The 23,746-nt window shown below is 35.2% G+C and overlaps 1 protein-coding gene and 1 pseudogene across 1 annotated transcript; both read right to left on the bottom strand.

Annotated features, from left to right (window-relative positions):
• Positions 1-1,459: 1,459 nt before the first annotated feature.
• Positions 1,460-3,305, bottom strand: LOC100713366 (N-acetyltransferase ESCO2-like; annotated as a pseudogene).
• Positions 3,306-8,189: 4,884 nt separating this feature from the next.
• On the bottom strand, positions 8,190-16,602 carry LOC100713094 (olfactory receptor 14J1). Its single transcript, XM_003468730.4, has 2 exons — positions 15,669-16,602; positions 8,190-8,230 (listed from the first exon to the last, which is right to left on the bottom strand). Exons 1-2 carry the CDS (start codon positions 16,600-16,602, stop codon positions 8,190-8,192), a joined length of 975 nt encoding a protein of 324 aa, XP_003468778.4.
• Positions 16,603-23,746: the final 7,144 nt, after the last annotated feature.

The raw sequence follows: 23,746 nt of genomic DNA, 5'->3' as shown, positions 1-23,746 counted from the left end.
ACAAACAAAAAATACTGTTAATAATAAAAATTTTTAAATAAAAGAAAGTTAAAACGGAATGAAAGTTAAATGCGGAAAACAGCATTAAAATGTTTGCAAAATTGCAGTCATTTTAACATTCCCACATTCCTTTTAGAACACCAGCTGTTAAGTTTTAGAACCACAGCAACTAAAAGACTACATCTGAACAAATCAGACATAGAGCAAGACAACTCAGAAAACTAGTCTTATCACCCGAGAATGGTTTTAAATGACTTAGAAAAAAGCAAAAACCCTCAAAACATGCTGAATTACCTTTTGCTTTTCAGAGTATCCAAAGATTATCCATAACAGTATGTGTACATTGAGGTGTACAGTGTTTGTAGGCCATCATAATCCTTGCTGTTCTATGAGTTTAGGTATGTTTACTAACCTTGGTCTGTTCATACATTTGCAAAGACTTGCCAGACATCTCAACATAAGTGAGGTGAATTTTAAACAAGCAAAAGAAATGCAAACATGAAAACAAATGAACTATTGAATCAAAGTAGGCGTTCAATTTGTTAATTATCACAACTGCTAGTATCAGGTTACCTAAATTTAAGCAGCAATACCTATATTTTCATGTAATAAAAATAAACAAGTGACAATTGTGCAATAAGTATAATGTCAATTAAAACTGATAGTTGATGTATATTTGATGAGCTTTTCAAAAAGATTAAAACATTTTTGTTTTACATAAATGGATATGGTATGGTACTCATTCTTTACTTTCTTTTCTTAGTACTAATTAGAAATTCAAAACAGTATTTATACTGAACTGAGAACTATTAATGCTATCTCATGTAAAGTGAGAACTCTGTAAAGAGAATTCAGAAATTGCCTGATGTGGTGGCTCACACCTGTAATCCCAGCACTCAAGAGGCTGAGGTGGGAGGATTGTTGCGAGTTTGAGACGAGCCTCGGCTACAAAGTGAGCTTAAGGCCAGCCTGAACTGCATAGCGTGACCCCGTCTCAAAAAGACAAAAAAAAAAAAAAAAAAAAAAAAAAAGAGAGAGAGAATTAAGAAATTATCTTTAAAAACTGGCCATAGACATTGTTTGCCTGGGTTTAGGTTTGCTTCTCTGTTTCTGATAAAGCAAGAGAATCTTGGTCTAAAAACATGCTGCTTTATAAAAGATAAGTGGCGACATTTCTGTAGAAACCAGCTTGCTTTGTCCATGTTTACTTATTTAGAAAGCCCCAAATTTTCCCACTACAGGTATAATGTTCTATAATTAGACTCAGAGTGCTAATCAGTATATTATCCAAAGATTTTTTCTTTTCAACAAATTTATCCCTGACTTTACAAATCATAAGGAACATCACTATGAGGAGGAGTGTGTCTCAGTATTTATTTTTGATGTTAATTTGTTTACAGTGCATAAGAAATTATCTGTACTTATCCACATAGTAGCTATTTTATAGTTGAAACCAGTTTTAACTATTAAAATAATATACAAGGAAATTAGGGGTGTTGCAGTACTTGGTTGCAAATAACTTTGCCATCTGGTGTTGGCTCAGAAAATGTTATTTCTTTTGTGCTGAGGAAACAGCCAAACATGAAACAATCCCTGAGAGTATCGACCAATTGTTTTGCAATGTGCTTTCTTCTCTTCAGTTTGAAAACCCAGATTCTTCTTAATCTCACAGACTGCAGGTTCTGGTACATTTGAACATTGCCAGACTCTAGAACATTCTTTAGAGCCTGAGGTTTCTGGGCCAGTAGGCTCAGACAGGACACAAAAGGCTTATTTGGTAGGCTCTGCAATTAAACACCCAACCACCCTCCTATCATCAGAAACAAAGAGAAAAGTTTTGGCTTTTTCTGGACATCTGGGAACAATTTGCTGGAAGCCCAATTCATAGTCAACAAGTTCTTGGATATCTGTTACCTTTCTGATAGTGTAACTTGGGTCACATGGCAGAGTTAACACAATCTTTCCATCTCAAAACTTCGCCACTACTTGTTCTTTTCCAGCCTGTATATTTGATTCCCTCCAGAAATCAGTGATGATACTGGATATGTTGCATTTCATCTTCTAGATTAAAAGCACTAAAGATCATGCTACAGGACTTATACATAGTAGCCCCAAAATATTTCTGACCTGCATCAATGATGACCTGGTCTTTGTTTCTTAATTTATATCTCTGGGATTCACAGTTTTCTGTGTATTGGTCTGTTTTGAGAAGTTAATATATGTGGTAGGTCCCACAGAAGACTCTTCTTCAGCTGGAGATCTTTTTTGTATTGCCTGAAGACACACTAAAGATAGGATAGACAAGGGACTTAGGAGAAATTTTGTTCTCAACAAGAAAATCATCTGAAGGCAAATGCTTATTTTTATCAAGTGAATATTTCTTTGAAGAAACTACTGCAACTGATGAATCCTTTATTAATTTATCTTCATTTTTACTTCTTGCACTCAGCTCAATAGTCAGTTTCTTTTCTGGAAAGAAACTTGGGTACTTTTCTTTCACAAAAGTTTTTCTTTCACCTACAGCCGCTGCATCACAATCTTCAATCACTTCTGATTTATTCTTTTGGTTAAGACCCACTGATGGCTTATTTTCCAGAGACAGTCTTCTTAAGAGTGACTTTTTTTTGACTAACAAAAAAATACTGCTCCATCTTGGAGTGTAATTAGTGGTTTTATTTTTTGGCTTAAAACCCAAGGAGTATTCAGATTACTTTCTGTTGAGTAACAATTATTCTCTTTCTCCATGGCTGGTTTATAAGCCATTTGATTTTTTTTTCGAATTTTTAGAATTTTTCAGTACAGGCATGATGTCATTATAACTTGATTGATACTGAGTAGTTAAACTTTTCTGTGTGTTTTTTTTTTTTTTTTGTTCTTTTTCTTGGTGCAGATTGGTTTTCATTGCATCTTTGCTGCCACCAAAGGGAACAGGTTTTCCTTCATTATTAGTGTGCAGAGAAATGGTTCTTCTGTCTTACCAACTTTCTCTCCAGGGCATGGAGGCACCACTTATCCTTATTGTGAAAGGATACAGTGGACACAGCAGATTTAAATGGTGAGCTGTGATCTGCAGGTGGCAATCTGTTTTTGTTAGTTGTTCTGAGTGGACCTGAAGTAAAATGGCTTTGTTGAGCGCAAGACACGTTTTGTTTATTTGTCTCACTGCTTTCACAAGTATATGTTTTATTAGATGATGGAAACAGATATTCAGCAAAGCCCAAAATTAATTTCTTTGATAGAATGTCTAATAGGCTGGCATAGTCCAAAGAATCCCGCTTCCTCTTCTTTGGAGTAAAAGGTGCCATCCTAACTAAATTCCTCCTGATCTGTCCCACAGATCGGTCCATGGGCCTCGCTTGGAGAGGGGACGTAGATGGAGGGCTGGGCAAGAGAAAAGAGAGAGGGAAATAAGGCGAGATTCCATTCAAGTCTTGTTTATTCTTAAAATGGCTACAACTTATATAGGGTGGAGGTGGGCCAATGGGGCAGGAAGAGGGCACAAGGAGTGTTATCTGATAGGTCATCGTCACATCTGGATATATGACGTAAGCAGGAGAGGATTATGGGAGATGTAGGCTGAAGCGGGAAGTTGCTCACGTCATGCGCACTGTAGGCAAGGGGAGGATCATGGGAAATGTAGGCTGACACACAAAATGTCCTCAGGTGGGATTGGCAGGGCAGCAGCAGCCATTCTGAGCTGCTCCCTACATCCTCCAAGTGTCTTCAGCCTTGCCCTCCCCGCTGGTTGCTCACAGGGAAAACCTGCACCTCTCAATTCTTTTACTTACTTTGAAATACAGTAAAGAACTCACACCAGAGGAAGTCCCTCAAGGATGTGGTGAGAAAGTGTTTTGTGATCTCCATAATCGCAGAACACATACACAAACCCTGACTGAGAATTGGGATAATAAATACAGTGTGTAAGAAGTCTTTTCTTTAAGACCTTTCATGGAAACATGGCCCTGCATAGTGGAGAATCTTGTATCAATGTAATTTATTTTGTGGGAACATCTGTAACCATTTTGGTGTTATTCAGATTACAAATAAATGCAATACTCTGAGGAAAGAGTCAGTAGAAGAGTTATTACAAGTCTTGAGTTGTCCTATACGTCAGAATGCATACTGGGTTAAATCCCTGTGAATGTACACTGTCAGTTGTGAATTATAGTTTAATAACCTGAAAATTTCTCACATACTGAAAAACTTATAAAAGTAAGTCAGATAAAAATATGTCATTTATTTCTCTAAAAAATACACAACCAGATGAAATATATTAAATAAATATATTCATCCTAGGGAACTGATATGTTTCCATAGCTCATCCTGATCAATATCTTAAAAGTCTTGCTGTCTTAGTGGGAGATTAATTTACAGTGGGAAGAATTTTTTGATTGCCACTTCAGTTGTTTAGCAAATTATTGGATTCTCCAGTATGATTCTCTTTCATATGTGATGACTGAAATTGTATATATTTCTAGGAATTTATACATCCACTGTCTAAATTCATGAAGTGATAATTTTTTGTTTACGTCTCTGAAAAATTCTTGATTTGTCAAGTGTGGTTATGTGCCTATGTAATCCCAGTATTCAGGAGGCTGATGCTACATGATCAAAAGTTGGTGGACAGGATGGGCCACACAGTTAGACACTTTGTCAGAAATTAAAATATCCATGTTTATAATTAGTTTTCATTTTCATTGTAAGTGTCACTGCCACTTTTCCCAGTTGCTACTCTCTGTCTTGCTCATCTTTGCCAGTGCATTGATTCCCTTCTCACTAGCTTTGTGTTTTTCCAATAAACAGATTTACTGAATGTATTTCTTAAACCTTTACATTAACTGTATTTTACATAGAACTGTGACTTCATATGCCAAAATTATCACTTAATTCTATGTATCCCTGAATTCACTTCATGCCTTACTTACTATTGTAATAAAAGCTTATATAATAAGAAAATTTTTATGAAAAACCATGAGTAGACTAGGAATGCAGTTCAGTGGTGGAGCACAGGCTTCTCATACTCAGATCAGCATTTCTCCCCCCACATTGAAATAAAACCATGTACATGGGATTGTAAAGCTATTTATTTTCTACCATTTCTAATCTTTATTATAATCGAGACAATATTTATACTTTGTAAATGGAGGAACATTTCATATTTCAAGATTTTTTTTAAACTTACTTGTTTCAAAACATTTATTCTCAGTTTTTAAAATAGCTCCCTAGTGGCTAATATGTGAATATTATGAAGTGAATTATAGTGATGTCTCATAGTTTGCATTTCTGAAACTGGTTAAAGTTTGAATCTACAGAAAGCTACTTGTTGGTATGCTATGTCTTATTGATTTAGCTATTTCTATTTATTTCTGAAATTGTGCTGTTTGAATTCCAGCAAGTGTTTTTAATATGTTTGTGAATTTCTTCTTGTTGCCTAAAAATATAAGGTCCTCCTAAATTCTCCAATTAGACCTTGAAATTGGCATCCCCTTGGTTTAGATTCCCAAAAGGCAAGGTTTTTGTTTGTCTAGCACCACCAATGGCCCCCTCATTTTATTGAAGATAGGAAATTAGAAAATAGAAGGATATTCCTTGCCCTTGGCTAGGAAGAACCAACATTGTGAAAATGGCCATACTGCCAAAACTCTTATACAGATTTAATGCAATCCCAATAAAAATACCATTAACATAACTCACAGATCTAGAGAAAACACTCCTAAAATTCATTTCAACAGAAGAGACCTAGAATAGCAAATGCAGTTCTGGGCAACAAAGGCAAGGCAGGAGGCATCTCAATTCCTGACCTGAAACTGTACTACAAAGCTACAGTGATAAAATCAGCATGGTACTGGCAAAGAAATAGATCTGAGAATTAATGGAACACATTAGAGGATGCAAGCACAACTACAAAGACACTCAGCCACCCGATATTTGACAAAGGTGCTAAACATGTTCACTGCAAGAAAGATAGCCTCTTTAATAAATGGTGTTGGAAAAATTGGCTCTCCACATGCTGAAGACTGAAACTGGATCCATGCCTATCACCATGCACAAAACTAAAGTCTAAATGGATCAAAGATCTAAATATTAAAACAGATTCAGTAAATCTACTGGAGGACAAGATAGGTAGAAGTCTTGGAGACATAGGGGTAGGTAGAAAATTCATAAACAAAATGCAAACTGCATGGGAAACACTTCAAAGAATCAACTACTAGGATCTCATATTATTGAAAACTTCCTGTCCTTCAAAAGAAATCACCAACAGAGTGAAAAGAAAACCCACAGAATTTTAGCCAGCAACCCCTGAGACAAAGGACATATCCAGAACATATAAAGAATTGAAAAACATCAAGCCCCCCAGATTCAAAGACCCTCTCCAAAAATGGGCAACTGAGATGAACACATATTTCTCAGATGAAGATATACAAATGGCAAATAAATACATGAAGAAATGTTCACCAACACTGGTCATTTGAGGAATACAAATTAAAACAGCATTGAGATTTCATCTCACTTTGGAAAGAATAGCTGCCATCAAGAAATCGACTGATAACAAATGTTGGCGAGGCTGTGGGGAAAAAGGAACACTGCTCCACTGTTGGTGGGAGTGTAGACTAGTGCAACCACTATGGAAATCAGTATGGAGAATTCTCAGAAGACTAGGATTGGAAGTTCCATTCAATCCAGGTATTCCCCTCCTGGATATTTTCCCAGAAAAACTAAAAAAAAGGTCTTATCATAGTGATATATGTGCACATATGTTCATTGCAGCACAATTTGTAATAGCTAAATCTTGGAAACAACCAAGATGCCCATCAACCGCAGAGTGGATGAAAAAGACGTAGTATTTTTAGACAATGGACTATTACTCAGCATAAAAAAGGATGATCTTGAGGCCTTCATAGGCAAATGGAGACAACTTGAGGCTATCTCATTGGTGAAATAAATAAGAATCATATTTATAAATATCACATTGTGTCTCTAGTGTAAAAAGTAATAAGAAATGTAGGAGTAATAAAACCCAAAATGTGTAATTGATATTGTAAAAAAAAAGGAAAAGAAAGTGCTCTAAAGGATATAATTGCATGTATGTTTAAGTGTGTAAGATAGATGACCATATTACTAAGTTTTTGTTGGGTAGTTGAACAGAACTATTTATAGTTTTGCTGTTTGAATGTCCACTTTGTATGCTTTACTTTTGTAACTTGAACAACTATTTCTAAGAAGACAATATGTAATTATTAACTAGTGATTTCTTACTGTTTTTTGAAAGTATGTATTATTTCTACCCTTTTTCTGTTTTTTAAAAAAAAAAGAAAAAGAAAATTGAAAATAAGATGTCTTGACAAACCACCAGTAATACTATATGAAAATAAATGTAAAATAATATACTTGAAATAATTAATTAAAAGACACACACTCTCAGAAGAAATATAAAATAACCCACTTCAGGCTGGGGCTATAGTTCAGCTGCACAGTGCCTGCCTGGGAAGCATGAGGTTGTATGTTCAATTTCTTGTACAAACAAAACAAAAACCCACTTCAAATATGCTTCCTAAAACCTGTGCATTAAGAGGAGCATTATACCCTGATCATCCATGCCTGTCTGCCATGGCTCCAAATATATGTCCTTTCCTGCAGTCAGCATTAATAAAACCCTGATAAACTCTGCCTTAATTCCTAAGTACACTGGTCTCAATTTACTGTATCACACAGGTGAATGCTAAAACTTTTACTGTCTAGATAAGAAGAAAAGAGTAATGCAAAACAGATTATTCAATGATATATATTTCTTAGACACACTTTCTCATGTGGTACAACCTAAGTTTTCACCATTGTGTCTTCATTTTGTGTTGAATACCAGCATATACAACAGCTATGCTTGTTGGGAAATATTCAACATTATCTCAGTGTGTCCTCTTTGAGGTCTTGGCATTCCCATAGCGGCACTGGCCAGTTTACTTCCTGTTGTATCTACTGAAATACCTGTTCACACAGCAGGGGAATTGGCTCATCTGGATATTGTCTGGTGTGAAGGCAGATTACACAAAACCATGTACCTATACTTATCTGCTTTCTCCATCTCTGTGTTCAATGTGATCATCAATGCTTGTGCACCTATGATGCTATTTATGTATGTTGGCCTGGGCTTACCAGATGTTTACATTCTTCACTTTTTGTTATTCTCAAGGTTATAGGATGTGCACACTATCTGCCACTGTGTTAAAATATGCTGGTTAGACCCTGTGACTCTGCCTATCTCATGGGTTTGTCCTGTGATGTGTTCAAGAGTGTAAATTTTAGTGACAATAGTAGTTTTCTTCATTGCCTTGTGTAAGTCTACAATCTAGAATTTTCTCTGCCACATTTCTTCTCATGAAGTGAACCTGTGGAGATCTAAAAATACTGCTTACCACAAATTTGATTTCATAAATGTTTTAGGGCATATTGTCCTCTCCTGGGACTTTACTGTAGCTGCTATCTTAAGAATCCCTTAGCCAAGCAACAGCAGACTGCCTTCTCCATGTGTGCAGTCTACTTCATGGTGGCTGTCATGATTCCTAGACTTCCATTGTCATTTGCTTCCAATCCAAATTCAGAAATATCTAAAAGGAGACTATTTGAGATATCTTCCATATGAGATCAACAATCCTGTCACATTCATCCTCAGGAAAAAGGATCAGAAGACAACGGGATGAAGACAACTCATACCAAACTCTCACCTAGATGTTTTGTGGCTTGGAGTACAATGAAGATTGTACTCCAATGAAATATTGGCCTCTGCATTTCTTCCTTTTTTCCTATCCTTTTGTCCTCTCTCCTTCCTCATGTAACTCCCTACCATCTTAGCTTTTTCTTCTTTGTTTTCTTTCTCTTTTCATTCTTCCTTTTTTTGCTACCTTTCCCCATTTTTATTCTTCTTGTTTCCATTTCTTGCTCTGCTGTCCTTTGTTCCTTCATTTCCCTCTCCCCAATTTCTTCCTTTCCTGCTTTTTTCCTTTATTGATTAGTATCAATTGTGCTGTGAATAGCTCTCAAAATTCTTTGAGCATTTATTATCAAGTAGGTATTGTCTTTTTGCCAACTTTACTAGACTATGGTAACTTACCATTTGATTCATTCATGTAAAAATATACAGAGGCTTGATGGTTTCTCTTGTGTGTGAAAGGATGGTGGGAGATCCACAGGGAAAATGCTGCATACCCTGGAAGCCAAACATGAATTTTTGACACACCTGATAGAAGCTCCCCACCACTGGTAGCCAGTACAGCCTGGTAAAAGCTATAGCCAGCCCTGTACCAGCACACCAATGGTCACCATTGGATATCTGTAGCTAACACTGGCCAAGGGAACCAAATAGTCATGCTTCGGAGAAGTTGTGTCTAATGTGGGAAATGCCTGGGGTCCTACTACCCACTTTTCCAGAAGAACCCAGGAATATGTCAAGATAAAAAAGCAAAAGACAGTATCTGGCCTTCAACCAAAGCATAAAAAGTCCAGAAGATGCAAACGTGGAAGAGGTCAGGAGTTGCACACCTGAAGTTTCTGAAGTAAAGAAACAACTTCATGAGGCTATAAAAGAAATTAGAACAGAAATACTATCTCAGGTAAAAGAAGAAATGAAAAACATAATAAAAGAATTGCTAAACACCTCTGAAGAAGACATAGATAAAAAATAGAGGAGCATAGGAAAATGACGGAAATCTTGAATGAACAATATAAAAAAGATTTAGAATATATGAAACAGATTCAAAGAGATACCCAGGAAATTAAAAACTCCATTGAAGGCTGGTAAAACTGCTTGAAAGAAATTGAAAACAGATTCAGACCTTGAAGACAGAATGGGAGCTTGCAATAGTGAAATGAAAAATCTCTTAAAAATAACAAGGAACAAGGAAATAACAATTCAATGACTGCAAGATAACACAAAGAAAAATAATAATAGGTGTCAGTGAAAAAGCAGGGATGAACACAAATGACATCAAAATTCTATTTATAGGAGTAATAGCAGAAAACTTCTCAAACATATGAAAAGGACATGATATACAGATAAGTGAGGCATATAGAACTCCAGCTAGCCATAACCAAAATAAATCTACAATCAGACATATAATAATCAAGGTTCCAGAAATTCAACACAAGAACAGAATATTAAAAGCTGTTAGGGAAAAGAGACAGATCACCTATAAAGTAAAACCCATCAGAATCATGACGAACTCAACACCAACCACCAAGTGAAGAACTTGAAGTATTGCAAGTCCCGAAAGAAAACAGCTTTCAATCTAGATTGATGTATCCTGAAAAGCTATCTTTCAAAACTAGTGGAGAAACAAGATACTTTTTTATGACAAAGAACAACTGAAGGAATTCATGACCACCAAACAAACCCTACAAAGAACACTGAAGGACTTTCTAGGGAGAGAAAAAAAGATCACATTTCCAGGAACAGTGGCAGAGGGGGATCCTAAGCAGTGCCGACAACTGAATGGAGAGGGAAAGTAGGCAGCTAACAGCAGGACAATTGCATGGCAGAGACCAGCCAGTGCATGTTGGCCATAACCATTAATGCAGATGGCCTCAATTCACCAATAAAAAGGCATACAGGCAAAGTGGATCAGGAGACAAGATCCATCAGTGTGCTTTATTCAAAAAACACATTTAACTCAAAAGGCAATTCATCGACAAACTCAAAGAGGAGAGAACAATGTTCTATGAGACAGGGAATCCTGTGAATTTCGTATAGTAGGTAGCTTTATCACTAGTATTGAGACTTTCCTAGGAAATGTCTGTTCTTCGGAAGTGTCTTCTATTTGTGGAAAGTTTGTAGTGTTTGTATCTGTTCCAGGATCCTATCTTCCCAATTTATTAGATGTTGCTATCTATTTGGCTCAATACCCAGTGCTTTGGTATGGGACTATAGGAATGGTTATGAGCCTAGACAATCACAATATTTTTATAGAAGAAAGAAAATTTGATCACAACAAGTATAATATCCTGGCTAAAGTATTATAGTTATCAATGACAGTAGCATGAAGCATAGCCAGAAACTGTGGTAACTCTTGATTTGGTACCTATAACCATAGGGGCAAAATCTACAGTTGTATAACAAAATCCAGCATAAATCAGGAATTTGTATGCAATGAATTTTCCTCTAGTAGAGTGATATTATCTTGTGCTATATAAATTTAAGAGTTATAGGGAACAAAACAGATAGATTATAGTAGAAGCAAGGCTGAAGGACAAAGGACGATTACACAAGCTTTGGAAACTGGAAATGAGATCAGGAAACAGTAAAGGAGAAAGAAAAAAGATTATTGAAATGAATTGAACAACTAGGGACAATATTCAGTCACATGAAGATATCATAAGACCAAGAGAGATATTGAGAAGATGAATAGAACAAAAATATATGTACAAAGCTAGAAAACTAAAACAAAAAATCAGATAGTAAAAGAAAAGCAATACACACAAAAAAGAAAAAAAGTAAAATGTATCTGATGTAGTAGTATCTAAATCAGCACCCTACTAATCCTGCAAGAGGATTAGTGCTAGTATATGGTTGGCCTCTGGATGCGGGGGCCATGGCCGGTCTTTGGCTAGCAGCTTTCTGCGTGGCCCACCTATATTTACACTGTCTGCATTGTTCTTTTAGTCTGTGGTGTTCTCAGACAGAGATGGCCCATCGCTGCTTCCAGCCCCATGCAGAGTTGGCTCCTCCTGGCCCCTGTGTTCCACATCACTGGCTCCTCTCATGCTCTGTCCTTCTCGTCCTATGCTGGTGCCCACAAGTCTGTCCCATGTTGGTTGCCACAAATTAGAGGGAGTGCTGACTTAGCCCAGGGGTGCTTGCACCACTGGTCACAGGGTTGGGGGTGTTTGCTTCCCACTCCTTGTCCCCACACTGCTGGTCACAGGTTGGAGGGAGTGTGGACTTCCCAGCTAATTTCCCACATCCTGGCTGTTGCAGAACAATCCAAGTCCCTCTCTCATGCTGAGCAAGGACAGGAGGAATTGTGTTGTTTCACTAGCATTCCTCAGTGCTATGGCCAGTCCCTGACCTTGGCATTAGAGGTTCCACTGTTATGGTCCTCAACAAAGAAAGAAAGACAGAAAAAAGAAAAAAGAAAGAAAACCTGATGGCCCTTTGTGGAGGGAGCAGTCATACACCCCTGTGTGAGCTGGCAAAATTTGTTGCCAGGTTGCAGTGTCCTCTGTTTGCACAAAATACAAAGAGCTGAGGGGCCCTATATTCTAGGTCTATCTTGTGTGGAATGAGTCTGCCACACCTTTGCAGTCTTTCCATTTTGGGGTGGGGGCTTTCTGGGAATGCTGATTCCTGCTCCAATTCCACTAGCGTTAAACCCATTGCAGTCCTGTGGGCTGGTTTACTATTTTATAAAGTCCTGCGCCTATGTTTTGTTTGATCTACAAATCTCTTATTTTAGATTAATTTTGATATCAGGTTCTTCCAGTACCTGTGTTTTGGTTGATTTTCTCTGCGAAACTTCTGTGTAAGTCCTCCTTTATTCAGCCATGTTGTATCTCTAGTATTTTACTATTTATGTGCGGGAAATAGGAGAAAGCAGTGTATTGCTAGGAATTGGCAGCACAAGAAGAGGAACAACAGAACAACAGAAACTCTCCGCTGGTGAGAGTGTGACCTATTGGAATCATCCTGAAACATATTTAAGCTATGAATATTTATACAGAATGTTTTATACCTTAGGACTGAGCAGTTATGCTGTCATATTTTCCAAATTAGCCTTCGGAGACCCATAATGAAGGTGTCTATTTCAGCATTACTTGTGCTGAAGAACTGGAAGCAATCCCAATGTTCATTAATGGGAGGTCGAGGGCAATAAATTCTCCAATTTTATTATTTTGGCATACATTGTGTAAGTTTTCACCTAACAGGAAGATGTATTCACCTTTAACCCAGTTTACAATTTTCTATCTTCTCTCAATTTTTCAGTGTGTTGGATCCATGTATCTTATCTATCGTACACAACTGAATTCTAGTGACCACTTTCCAATGAAACAGGAATTCAGCTTACTTGACACCTTGTTGACTGCACATGCACAGGGCAGATATGTTTCAGTGACAACTAGAGTATGACCCTCTGGAACTCACCTCTGCTTGTTCTACCCAGCAGCTAGAACTCTGAAGGGAGACCTGCTTGTATAACTCTAGACTCCAACAAAGTACTTGATCCGTAAGTCTGTCTTCTACTTCCCATCCATTGGTTAAGCACCCTGATGTCTCTGCACTTCCCTTCAGCCATCATCAATGTCTATGGTTCTCTCACAGACTTATAACAATAAACTTGTTATTTTCAGTGTTTTTGCTGTGTTGTCTCTTTCTTTGTCTCATTTGATGGGAGTACAAAGAATTTATTTTCTTTTTAATTAAGGCTGTCTTGGAGAGTGACTGTCTTGACTAGAATAATGTGAATATAAGTCAGACAAGAGCCATAAGGGCATGCTACTTGTACAAATGAGTCTCCTGTGAGAGAGGCAACTGGTCATGGGTCAGAAATTTGGGCATGAGGCTTTTCATCAGGATAAAATATATCCCTATAAACATCATGACCACCTTCCCCCTCGCCCTTGCCAAGCAAGGCTAGAGTTTATAGCCACTCCATAGAGACAAATTTTAAGAAGAAACTGGAAAAACTAAAATTATGAACCTGCAAAATACGTATAGAAAAAACAAAATTTAACACAATATGCATCAGAGAATGTAAAAGCTAAAAGTATGCTTTCTAAAGGAAAAAAATCTTTGTAATTTTCACATATATATCAAAATGATTTATAAAATGTTGATAAGCCATTATAATAAAAAGTAAAAATGTTATCTAACTATACCTGAAAAGATGAAAAGAAGTCACAGAAGATTAGAAAAATAAGTTATATATATTTTCTTCTCCTTGAGATATTAAGTTTTCTTCTGAGAGAAAATATTTTACATAGTAAATTTTAATGTTAATAATGCATTACATAAAAGATTATCTATTTTAGAGACGACAAACTAAAAGATCAATGAGCAATCACAAATGTGCAATGATTTTTTGAGCACATGTAGGAGATGGGAGACTGCAGAAAAGGCAATTCTGTTATACAACACGAGACCTAAAAAAGTAGCTATACACATGTTCAAGAATGATTATGGATTCAGATTTTATCTTTATAATAAGCACAATAAAAACTAAACATTCTAAATAGGAAGTGGCTTATAGCATAGAGTTGTATACAAGATTTTACATATTGATCTAGAAATATTAAGATATTTTATTAGTTTCTTGTTATGTATAGTGATATAATAGTACCTTAAAAATGTATATACTTGAACAAAAACCACCAAGAAGTACATTAAGTACAATATAGTCAAATGAATTAGTGGTTTATTTTAAAAACTTTTCTTAATATCTAGGATAGAATTTTTTTTACAAATAATATATAGTCTGTTTACATAATATGTATTTTTTGAAATGTGCATTTAGAGAAACAGAAACAACTGTTGGCTAAGCTTCAGGACTATAAAATATGCCACTAATAAATTCTTGTCATTAGTTTTCCAACTTTAGAAAGAAAAAGAAGCAAAAATCTCACTCATGTATATCCATATGTGCATATAATAACTATCATTAATCCAAAGAAATCATATAAAATACACCCCTTCCTATTTCTCACTAATTGCTCACTCACATTATTACTAGAACACGCACTTTGTTTTACTTCAAAATACAAGGAAACCATCTAGGTTTCTCTTCTTGTGTCTTCAAAGATTTTTAAAGTATTACAACATTACCCCAAGATGAATCAAACCTTGGAATCACAAATAGTTGAACTTGCAGACTCTCGGGTTTGAGCTGTTCATGAACCACTCAGGTTTGTACTGTCTCATGGACACGAGAAGCATCCATACCTGGGTATAAAAACATCTTGTCGAATCTTTGTGTATAAGTAAAGAGAATTAAAACAAACATTTTAAATGATGGTTAAGATGTTTGAGGGTTCTCTCATGAATAAATTTTGGACATATGTTCTTATTTGTGAAATAAACATATCCAAACCCACAGTTCAGATACAAATCATTTGCACTGAAAGGCAAATGAAAGAGCCACAGTCAGAAAATTACTAGTTTGAATCACAGTTTTACCATTTTTTATTTAAGTAACTTCAAGAAAATTAATTCTAAATTTAGTGTCACCTGATGATAATTTGGTGCCAACATCTGTAGGAGCAAGACATCTTACATTTTGCAGAATTATATTTGAGGAACATAAGGACTTAAAAATGTGAAGACATCCTCAGGTGAAATTACACTCATTGTGAAATGGGAAGAAATTGTTCAAAACAAAAAAGGACCTTGGCTGGGGGGAAAGGAACAGGACAGAAAGGAAAAAGAAAAAATTCAAGTCAGACTATTACTGTTTCTTAGCTCATTGAAAAGAAAGGGTTGTGCTATTATCTATTAGAGAAATTTTAATGGCCATGTCTTGTACTCTGAATAATTACTTTAAAAATAACAACGTGCAATGTGTTATTATTTTGTTTTGCCTTTTTTCTGTAAAATAAAATAGAAATCACACTCACTCTTCCGCCAATCTAAAATACAATAACAAAGCTTTTTAATTCATGTGGCTACTTAAATAATGGTCTTTAAATACATTTTCCCCTGAAAAATTCTTTTGACAGTAGCTTCCTCAAAGCTGCCTTCATGGCTTCATTTCGTAAACTGTAGATCATTGGATTGAACGTTGGAGGTATCACAGTATAGAATATTGAGAACATGAGGTCCACAGCTGATGGAGAATCTGAAGGGGGTCTTAGAAACTCAAAGCCTGCTGTTGAGAGGAAGAAGGTGACTACACATACATGTGGTACACAGGTAGAGAAGACCTTGGTCTGACCTTCTGCTGACTGGATTCTCAGCACTGTTGTGAAGATGCGAATGTAGGAGAACACAATGGAGATCAAACAGATAAATGCTATCAAGGTTGTGAATGCAGCCACTGCAATCTCATTAATGAATTCGTGAGAACATGCTAGTTTCAACATTTGAGGAACATCGCAGAAGAACTGGTGAACAACTCTCTCCCCACAGAAAGGAATGGAGAAGTTAACTACTGTGTGCATGAATCCAGAGAGGCCCCCGACCACCCACACAGCTGCCACTGCATGCCTGCAAACAGTGGGGTTCATGATGGTCCCATACTGTAGTGGTTTACAGATGGCTACATACCGGTCATAAGACATCACTGTGAGGATCGCCACTTCTGATGAGGCCAGTGCTATGAAGAAGAAAACCTGAAGAATACACTGACCAAGGGAAATGTAATTATTGTCTGTAAGCGAGTTTGAAATGGATTGTGGGACCGTGACAGAGATGATGCAGATGTCCAGAAGAGAGAGGTACTTCAAAAAGTAATACATGGGAGAATGCAGATGGTGGTCTAAGGTAACGATAGTAATAATGAGGATGTTACCTGTTACGGCCAGCAGGTATATTACCAAAAAAAGAATTGCGTGTAAAATCTGAAGCTTATGATCATCAGAAAACCCCATGAGGAGGAAGCCGTTCGTTGAGGTCAAGTTGACCATACTCTGAAAGTACCAAATTGGGAACCCAATTTATGAAAAGTAGGAAAAGAATGCGTGATATTTAATATGTCTGCATGTCAAGTAAATTAACATTCATAGCCCAGAGATACTAACATTTAATTCAGAAAAAAGTCTTTCACTATTATCCAGAAATAGTCTCTGAATATAATGAACTAGTCATGAGAATTTTCTGAACAGTTTAGGTTGTCAAAGTTAGAGAAACTGTTGGAAATGATAAACTCTTTTACCTTTAATATCATTTATGGAAATGATATTGATATGCTAAAACGAAGTCAATGATATGACCTTGTAAATGGATCTAAGAACAACCTAGAGACAAATGTAGGAAACATGTCAGAGCAGTCTTATATCTTGCCTCTGAAATGCTCTTAACATTTTTATTTTTATTTTTTTTTCTCTTAACATTTTTAAAAGAGTTGGTTGGAATGAACTTTCCAGAAAAATCTTGAAAAATGCAATAAATCTCAAAACTGTAACAACACATTGCATTCCACAAATATATATTTAATTAGTGTCAATTAAAAATAAAAATAAAACATTGCAACATTCAGATGCTGCTAAAACCAGGCAATGAATTCAGAGCTTTGGACAATGGACAGATTTTACAACTGAATGCCAGTATCTTGCCGGAGAATACCTTCCAACTTTTAAAACCCTTAGGAGGCCATGGGTTGGACATTTTTTCATTGAATCCATTTAAACAAAAAGTAAAATTTTCTAAAATGTATTTAATTTTTCTGTGATAAGTAAATGTTGGTATTCATATCTTTTCTCCTCCTACTATTTGAAATATATTAGATAAAAGGAGTTTATTTTTAAAATAATCAGCTGGACCAGGAGTATAGCTCAGCGGCTTAGCGCCTGTCATTTCAACTCTAATTTAAATGTGCTCATGTTGTAGAACAAAGGAGTAAGTCTGAGTACTAGAATTACTCTACTTCAGTTTTTTTTTTCTTTTTAAATTTGTGGACTTGTTGAAATATCATTGAGTGTCTGGACCAGAAAGAATATTCTTCACCAGCTCTTCCCTTTTCTCCAACCTCTACAATGGTGCCTAGCATATAGGCACTAGGTAAATATTTACTTAACTAATTATATGTTTGATTTTAATTTCATACAGACAACAACTTAGTGATCAAGTTATATGAGTTATTTCATCAGATACTGTGACTTATTCCATTTATTGTCTAAGTAAAATGAAATTACTGAAAGTTACTTGTACTAGTATATTACTGTTATGTTGTAATTTATTTAGAGAACTCATTAAAACTAATTTTTAGGAGACCTATTTTCCATAAGAAAGTCTCAGAACAAAACACTTTCTAAATTCATCACCTATGACTCCATCTCATTCAATATGGCAGCAGTGATTTGAGGGAAATAGGATGTTTACTCTTTAAGGGGCTTCTTGTTCCTACTATTTTTCTGTTCTTTCATTAAGCATGAGAGATGTTATTATTAACACATGGCTTAATCTGTTCCAAACATTGGGTGGTAGGTTTGGAATGTAAAATAAAATGTGAATATATTAAGGCAATGCACACATTTAGAATTGCCACTGGCTAGTAAACCAAAAGCATTATCTTCCTCTTTTAGTCTCTACATTATAGTTTTTTTTCATAGGAGGAGGAAAAGGGAAGATTTTGAGAAAAATTTAATACAACTCGCACACATACATATTTGCACTGTAATTTGCCCTCAGCAGCTCCCATCAATACATTTTAATGTTTCTTTCTACAAAGTAAATAAAATTTTTATATCTTGAGTAAGAATTGCAGATTTTATTTAAATTTCATTATTTTCTAGTTTTGTTGATTCTAAAATAGGAAAGAATGAGATTATATACATATGGAAATAGAATTAGGGAAGATACCATTTTAAACTTTCATTCAATCTTTTAAAGTCAGTTTTTTTTTGTACTGGGAATTGAACTCCAGACCTCAAGTTTGTCAGACAGGCACTGTGCCAGTGAGTTGGATTCTTTCATTGTAAAATAAAATTACATTTATTTGTTGTAGAACACATTTTAGTGGATTTGCCCCCCTAAATAATTTTTCCCTCCACTAATCCCATATACACAAATGTTATTTTGTTCTATAAAATATTTCTAAACTTTGTCTGTTTTTGATCTCTCAGCTGTTGAAACGCTGTATTTTCCTAGAAGCCATCTTTTACCCTCTGTAAGTGGACTCTTCTAATTCCTCACAGAACCTCCTCTGCAAACTTAGTATCCGTTTCTCTTCTCTACTGCTTTCTTGTTATCTCTTGGGACAAATGATAAAATGTAGATAATTAGGTGTCAAATCCCACAATTTTTTTTTACCCACATACAGGGGAAGTTATATCTTTTTTCCTTTCCAAGTCAGTGAGTATGTCTGTTCTCAGCCTTCCCCTGTCTCAAACATCTGCTTCACTATTATGTGTTAATTCTCCTTCCTGCCCTCCTCTCTTTCTTTATACATATGTGTATATAAATACAACTCCATGTGAAACTTGGTTTACTGAGTTTACTTTGAATGAGCCTATAATATTATTTATATATGAATACACAAAATAAATATCTATATATAAGATATAAATTTCTTTTAAATCTCATGCACTGAACAAATGAAAAAGCCTTACTCCACAGTTAATACTTCCATATAGTCTCTTTTTTCTCTATTACTATGCTCCTGAGTAAAATAGTCTCTACAACTGTGTATTCTTTTTGGCATTTTGTTTTGAGAACCATGTTTATTAGGCTTGTCCCATGAGTTTTCCCAATTCTGTCTACTAGATCAATAGGTCATTGTACCAATGGTACATTCAGTGTGCTTTTGTTACTTATTCATTATTTAGGATTACCTTTCTTAGTAAATGACATACTACACAATTTTTTTTTCCTAAAATTTCTCTTTTCCATAGGCTGTAAGCCACTTACTGGTTTTTCTCTCTTGATGAATATTCTTTCCAGTTTCCATTCTCATTCACATCCTTTTCTGCACATTTATTGAAATTTGATTATATCAGGGCTGGGGATTTAGCTCAGCGGCATAAGCGCCTGCCTTGCAAGCAGGGAGTCGTGAGTTCGATCCCCGGTACCGAAAAAAAGACAAAAAAAAAAAAAAAAAAAAAGAAACTTGATTTTATCAAAATACCCTGTCTTCAGATTTCCTTTCTTTATTTATTTTACTAAAATAATTACTAATTAAAGGAGACTGTTTAAAAGCTCTTCTGCACATTTACACATTTTTACTAAACTGGGGGAGTTGAAAGCACTACCACAGGTCTTCTGAGTGCATGATTCTCATATCCAGATTCACAGTCACCTACTTCTAACTGTCTTTTCCTTCATAATTCATCTCTTTTTTAAACTATCTTATATCACTGCTATCTACGTCAAAGAAGGTACAACTTCTCTTTCATCTACTCAAATCAAACATCAAATTTTTATAAGCTTATTATCTCTTGTAATGATTACTTTTGTTACACTAATATATTAGTGAAAACTATCATCTCTGGAAATATTCTGTATGTTTGCTTTATGTAGCTCCAGTCCAACATCCATACCAATGCTAGGATGATCAATGGTGCAAATCACATCTTGTAACATTCTTAATTTTGTTTTTAACTCTATTGATTTTTACTTTAAAATAGTGTTCTAAATATTAGGATAGGAAGCAATGTTTTCCTCAATATGTTCCCAGGTTACCTTCCCTGTATTCTCTCCATGAGACTCCTCCAATACCACATCAAACCCCACATATAATAAAGCAGAATTACTTACCTTACCCTCAATGAACCAATCACATTGTATCATTATCCTGTTCTGGGTTTTTCTTTTCTTTCTTTCACTCTTGTTTTTATTTTTTATATTTTTGGTTTTAGTCATACATTTTCTTTTGCCTGGAGTTTCTCCCAGTAGGCTCTTCCCTTGTTTCCTTGACAAATATTTAATTATTATTTGAAGCAGGTTGTTTCTTCTCATTTAAAATTAATCTGTGTTTGTCAACCCAAGTAAAACTGATCCTTCTTTGGAGCTTAGATTGCATTCATTAAGATCTCTTATAAATAATTTTATTATATTCACTTATTTGCACATATTTCCCAGTCTATTTCAGGGTAGGAAATTATATAGTTTACTTGGAGCTATATCTATGAAAATTGATGTAAGCTATGGTACTTTAGCAGGCATGACTTAAATGTCAAAAGAATTCTATAAAATTCCGAGAAGTTTCACTCACCAAAGTTTGTCTTAGTAGGAAAATATTTCAGTTGATTTTATGAAATTGGTATCTCTATCTAGAATCTAGTTGTGAAAGTTTTATGCGAGAAAATAAGCATTATATGAGATTAAACAGAGCTGGCATAGACCCAGGGACATTTTAAGTTCTCATTAAACCCATGATAAGGGAAATGAAGGAAGCACTTTGCAGGCACTAGGGAATGACCTTTTTCAGTGAAGCTGGTACTTCAGGTAAACATTGTAAGTTCAGAGTATGGGGTTTTATTGAATTATCCCTCAAGGAGTTGCATCAGTGAAAGATAATTACTGTATTGGCTTGGTTTTACTAAATCTTATAATTTCATTTATTCATAGTTAGAGAAAATGAATGTCATTCATAGCTTGTTTACTATTAAAGTTTACAGATTTCTGTAGCAAGAATTTTTTTCATTCATTAATTTGTCATCACTAAAATCAGGCATGATTGTGTAAGTCTCATGTAAGCTTCATTCAAAAACCATGTCTTTTCTAAAATAACTCAGAAATTGATATCAAGCCTCCATTTTAACAATTCCCTAGATGTAGCTTTCATTCAAGGGAAATGATTCAGCTTTTAAAAACTTATGAATGTGTGAAAGACATTTCCATTATTATAATGATCCTTCACATGACATTTAACTTCTTAATAATGAAAGTAATTTAAAATTTAAAATCATCTATAAAAATAATCAATATAGTTTCATGGTTGTAGATTTTACTTTAAGATTCTAATTCCTTTTGAGCTGACATCTATAAGTTCTGAGAGAGAAAGGTCTAGTTTTAGAGATCATTGTGTTAGGCAATGTGAACCTAGTACAGAAAGACAAATACTGCAGGCTCTGCATACATATGTGGGTTCCGAAAAAACAGATCTCATAAATGTTGAGTGTAGAACTGTGGTTACCAGATGCTAGGGATAGTGTATGAGGAAAGGTTTATGGGTAGATACTCATTTAAATCTAGATAGAAGTGGGCCTGGGATTTGGCTTAGTGGCATAAGCACCTGTCTGGCAGGTACAAGGTCCTAAGAAGTGCTGTTGTGTTGTTGCACATTGGAGTAGCTACAGATAACAACTATGTCCTGTGTTTTTCAAAAGTTAGAGGAAAGTATATTAATGTTTTAACCCAAAAGAAATGATACATTTTCAGAGTGGTAAATATGTTTAAATTGATTTAAATATTACAAAAATGCATACACATATCAAAACATCACATGGCACCTTACCAATATGAACAATTTTCATGTTTTGATGTATTAGTAAAATTTTTTTAAAATATAGAGTTAGGGCTAAGAATATAGATTAGCAGTAAAGCATCTGCTTAGCATGAAGGAAGCAGTCATTTTTCCCAGTCCCAGTGAAAAAAGTCAGTTGGCTGTTAATGCAGCTATTTATTTCTGTGTTATTTATTCTAATTTTTTATTTGTTGCTGTTTTAGGCTGTGTGTGTGTGTGTGTGTGTGTGTGTGTGTGTGTGCAATACTGGAAATTGAACCTAGGAAATACAGAGCTAAATCCCTAGTTCTTAGGATTTTAGTGTTTTTATACACATATTTTATTGACATATTTATGTGATACATAACAATAACAATCATCTTCAGAAGTTGGTACATACACATGTCAATGTTATTTCTTGTGCAATTGAAATTATATTCAGGAAGTCTTTGCCTATGCCTAGAGGTTTAAGAATTTGACCTATTTTATCTTTCACAAATTATTTCTGTTTTAATAGTCAAGTCTTTGATATATGTTTACTTTATGTTAGTACATGGTGGAAGACATGCATCTGTGTTCAGTATTCCCCATGTGTGTAGCAAGTTTTCTGTTCACCTGTAGATTTTGACCTTGTTGTCAAAGATCAGATGCCTGAATGTGCTGGATATTGTTTTTATATCCTGCCTTCTTTTTCATTGATCTATATGTCTGGTTTTTGGTCAGTATTATGCTGTTTTTATCATGTAGCTCTGTAATATAACTTGAAAGATGGGACTGTAAACTTGTCTTACTCATTTTACTCAGAATTCCTTTTGTTATTCATTTTAGGATTGTTCTTTTTTTGTTTGTTTGTTTTCTTTTTTATCGGTACCAGGGACTGAACTCATGACTGCCTGCTTGCAAGGCAGGTGCTGATGCCGCTGAGCTAAATCCCCAGCCCCGATTGTTCTTTATTTTATTTTATTTTATTTTATTTTATTTTATTTTTTGGTAACAGGGATCAAACTCATGACCTCATGCTTGCCAGGCAGGTGCTTATGCAGCTGAGCTAAGCCCCAGTCAGATTTAGTTCTGTTAAGAATACTGCTGTTGGTATTTTGATTGTGACTGCATCAAATCTAAATACCAGTCTTTTTTTTTTTTTTTTTTTTTTTGGTCTTTTTCTTTTTTAAAAGAGGTATGGGATCGAACTCATGACCACACACTTGTATAGGCCGGCACTTATGCTGCTGAGTTAAATCCCCAGCCCCCTAAATACCAGTTTTAAAACTATGGTCATTTTGACAGTATTAGTCCTGCCTATTCTAGACGAGGAGATAGCTCTCCATTTTGTGATAGTCTCTTCCATCTCTTTTTATCAGAATACATGGTTTATGAGCATAATTTATTCCAGAAAAATGTTTATAATCTGAACCACTTGTATGTCAAAATGAATTCCCTCATAAGAAATATTGGAAACTCAGATAATTCATTACACAACTCAAAAATATTTGTATAAAAGTGATTGTAATATTGTAACATGATACAAAATTGTAAACAAAATACACAATATGAAGAAAATTTTCATTGTTAGTGTGAGGGGAATAAGAGAGAGGGGGTAGGTTATTGTGTAGAATGACTTTCTGTCACTAACAGAATCACTGCTATCTGCTGGCTCAATGTATCTT

Source organism: Cavia porcellus, unplaced genomic scaffold, assembly GCF_034190915.1.
Source record: "Cavia porcellus strain 051 isolate PalLab524CR breed Dunkin Hartley unplaced genomic scaffold, mCavPor4.1 scaffold_13, whole genome shotgun sequence".
Classification (NCBI taxonomy): Eukaryota; Metazoa; Chordata; class Mammalia; order Rodentia; family Caviidae; genus Cavia; species Cavia porcellus.
Note: the sequence above shows the minus strand (reverse complement) of the source record. Positions and strands in the feature narration are given on the sequence as shown.